General features: G+C 28.7%; 1 protein-coding gene across 2 annotated transcripts; it reads right to left on the bottom strand.

Annotated features, from left to right (window-relative positions):
• Positions 1-377: 377 nt before the first annotated feature.
• LOC139877555 (uncharacterized) lies at positions 378-2,812 on the bottom strand. 2 transcript variants are annotated; one of them, XM_071864994.1, is made up of 5 exons: positions 2,690-2,799; positions 2,154-2,181; positions 1,604-2,059; positions 866-1,008; positions 378-698 (listed from the first exon to the last, which is right to left on the bottom strand). In XM_071864994.1, exons 3-4 carry the CDS (start codon positions 2,052-2,054, stop codon positions 887-889), a joined length of 573 nt encoding a protein of 190 aa, XP_071721095.1. In that variant the 5' UTR covers positions 2,055-2,059; positions 2,154-2,181; positions 2,690-2,799; the 3' UTR covers positions 378-698; positions 866-886. The 2 variants fall into 2 exon arrangements, with proteins under 2 accessions (XP_071721095.1, XP_071721094.1); XM_071864993.1 differs by having other exon boundaries at positions 1,604-2,181; positions 2,690-2,812.
• Between the last annotated feature and the right edge of the window lie 376 nt (positions 2,813-3,188).

Genomic DNA, 3,188 nt, shown 5'->3' with positions numbered 1-3,188 from the left:
TATGCTTGACAAATCTGGTGGCATGAGTACAATTAAATTCAATTTAAACTATTAAGTAAAATTATAACTGTAATTACTACTCCAATTAATAACTAATCACATGAACAAGAGAGATTCAAATTAAGTCAATGGGAAGTTTGAGATCCCAAGAGATTAAACAAATCCAGTAAGTCTTACGGATCTGATTCACATGCACTCATCACCTCTTCCTTCAAATTCAAATTTTGAATCTTAACACAATTCCAATCCTTTCTGTTTTACGCCATTCACTTCGATATCATATCCTACCATACATATACGTTATATACATAATGATAATGATTAATGATTAAAAAGAAGCAAACTAATCAGCTCGAAATGATGCACAATAAACCTAATATGTGGGATTATTCTTCATTACTTCAATTATTCTGAGAGTTTAACATTAACAATATGGTATTACAACCGGACTCAAGGTCTCAACTAATGTAACACATATCATTGTCACGTTACAATGACATATAACTATTCTATTTTGATCAGATGATCGTAGATTGCCGAGGTTGCAACCTTATCGTACTAGTCTTTTGCTGACGTACGCCTATATAAAAGAAAAGAAAAGAAAGTCCATTCGTTCCCACGCTACCATTAACTATACAAGTGCCCCAATATATGTAGTTGTTGCAAATAGCCAGTTTTGATCTTCAACCTGGATTGTACTGCGCAAAAATGGAGCAAAATTGAACAGTCATGAGAAGTTGCATAAATTATTTGACGATATAATAATATATATATATATATATATATATATATATATATATATATATATATATATATATATATATATATATATATATATATATAATATAGATATAGATGTTCTTACATTGAAAGATGTTGATCAGAGTTAAACGGAATCATGAGCCGATGGATTCAATCCTTCTTGTATAAATATTAAGGCATTCTCATTTGTCTGAGTCGTTGGAGGAGAACCATTGAACGTTCCATATGAAATTTGGCACGACATTCCTGCAAATTATAATCCGACAGATTCTTAGTTTTGTTTGTAGGATAAGATTTATTCAGTATGAGATAATATCTTACTAAATGCATCCATCATTGCACAAATGTTAGATAAATATAATGTTTTCACTGTTCACATTTACCAAATAGTACAGGTATTTTTTACACATATGTGAGCTGCCTATCCGAATATGGTTACACAATATGCATACAACTTTATTACATAAAAGTTTTAGTTAGTTGAAGATATAGTCTAATTAGCAGTGACTAGAGTATGGTTACTCCCCTGAATTCATTTAAAATAATAACTAAAATCCAAAATAGAACAAACATAAATTAGTACGGAGTATTATTTTTTGGAGTGACTCTGCATCTAGAACTTCTATTTTGTGGTGCAGAGTACCACCTGCAATGCTATGCCAAAAATCTAATTCTAATTTATCACTGATATAAAAATAATAATCTTATTGACCTATTTTCATTCTTAGATAGCATCACACAATATACTATTTCTTTTATCTAATCAACATAAAGCCAAAAATTAGTCAAAATCAAATTTAAAAACTACTAATAAAAATTAGTAATTTATTTAAGTAATTACCTTGAAAAAGCATGACTAGGAAGACAATGATGGTAAAAACCATTGCAAATAAATTGGCAGTTGATGATGATGATGAAGAAGAGGCCTTTGAAGTTTTCTTTTGCATAAGTGCCTTCATTCGTTCGATTCTCGCACGTTTAATCATAGCAAGTTCAGCAAGCTCCTTAATCATCTTCTGATCTGCAGCATCCAAAGAAAAACCTCTATGTGGTCCTGTTGGAGGTTTTGGTGGTTTTTTCGCGCTTAAACACTTTTTACGTTTCTCTTTAATACCACCGTCTATAATCACCATTACACTATTCGTATTCATCTCATCATTGTATTTTAATGGTGAATCATCATCCACATTATTCGTTAAAACCGGTTTACCAAGATTAAGGCTTTTCTCTTGGTCACCATTAATTGCACTCTCAAGATCAACACAAACGTTACGTTCCAAATTAGGATCCATCAAAACTAATGACGATTTCGGTGTTTAATCAATTAATTCTTAAAAGTTAACAAAATTATGTTCATATCCTAAATAAGAACTTTATAAATCATAACGTACCGCGAAAAGCTTGCAATGAAGATTAATCCTGAATTAAAAAAAAAGGACAATTGCATAAGCATATTGTGCTAACTACATCAATTAATTCAATATATATAGTTGAAAAAGATTGAGCTAAAAAGATGTAAAATGAATCAAACAAACCTTGTAAACAACGCAAGGAACAAATTAAAGTTGAAATAAAAAACAAAAACGTGGGCTACAAATGCATCACAAAATAATAGTCCATCAATTTAGTTATAATCAATAAAGTTAGATTTTGTGATGAAGTACAAGCAAGCAAGCAAACAAACAAACGACTAATGTCAACAAAAAACAATCGATAAATTAGAGACAAATCAAACACATGCATAAATAAATAAAAATTCATTAATATTGAATTTCCTTTTTTTCAAATTATTTTATAACTTCAAATCTCCAGATACAACACAATTACACAAAGATAGCAATTCAATTACATAAGTAATGATCATCATCGTTATTATTTTTAAGAATTATAATACATACATTGATCAACATATAACAACAGAAATTACCTTTGATGACTGCAGAAACAATGATATAATTTTATTTTATTTATTTATTTGTTTTTGGAAATTTGTTAGTGTGAGAGTGAGTGAAGATTGTAGTTTATAAAGAGAAGACGTACACGAGGGGAGACGGGGAGCTGTCAAGATTTGAAGACTTGAAGTCCACCCGGAAACTCACCATTTTTATACTTAAATTTAGCATTTTATTTTATTTAATAATTTATTTATTTATTTATTATTTGAATTTGAATTCCATTTAAATAACATTTGATTTGAATTGATTTTTATATCATTTTTTGAATCCATTTTTATATCATTTGATTTGAATTGGATCTAATATAATATAAAGTATAAATATAGTTTACTTCTGGATGACTTAATGACTCAATCTGTGTTATAAGGAGTACTATTTAATTATTTATTGTTTGGCTATGTTAGTTGTTCTAAAAACAATGCATTTTTATTGATAAATTTCTTAATAATTTGTATATTTTGTTTATATCGA

The sequence above is a fragment of the Rutidosis leptorrhynchoides genome, chromosome 11 (genome assembly GCF_046630445.1).
Source record: "Rutidosis leptorrhynchoides isolate AG116_Rl617_1_P2 chromosome 11, CSIRO_AGI_Rlap_v1, whole genome shotgun sequence".
NCBI classification, from domain to species: Eukaryota; Viridiplantae; Streptophyta; class Magnoliopsida; order Asterales; family Asteraceae; genus Rutidosis; species Rutidosis leptorrhynchoides.
This window is presented reverse-complemented; position numbering and strand designations above follow the sequence as displayed.

Excerpts from the sequence above, each read along its gene's own strand:
- LOC139877555 (XM_071864993.1), bottom strand. The coding sequence starts at position 2,054 with ATGGATCCTAATTTGGAACGTAACGTTTGTGTTGATCTTGAGAGTGCA. Across the intron at positions 1,009-1,603 it reads CCTAGTCATGCTTTTTCAAG|GAATGTCGTGCCAAATTTCA; the intron begins GTAATTACTTAA and ends TATAATTTGCAG.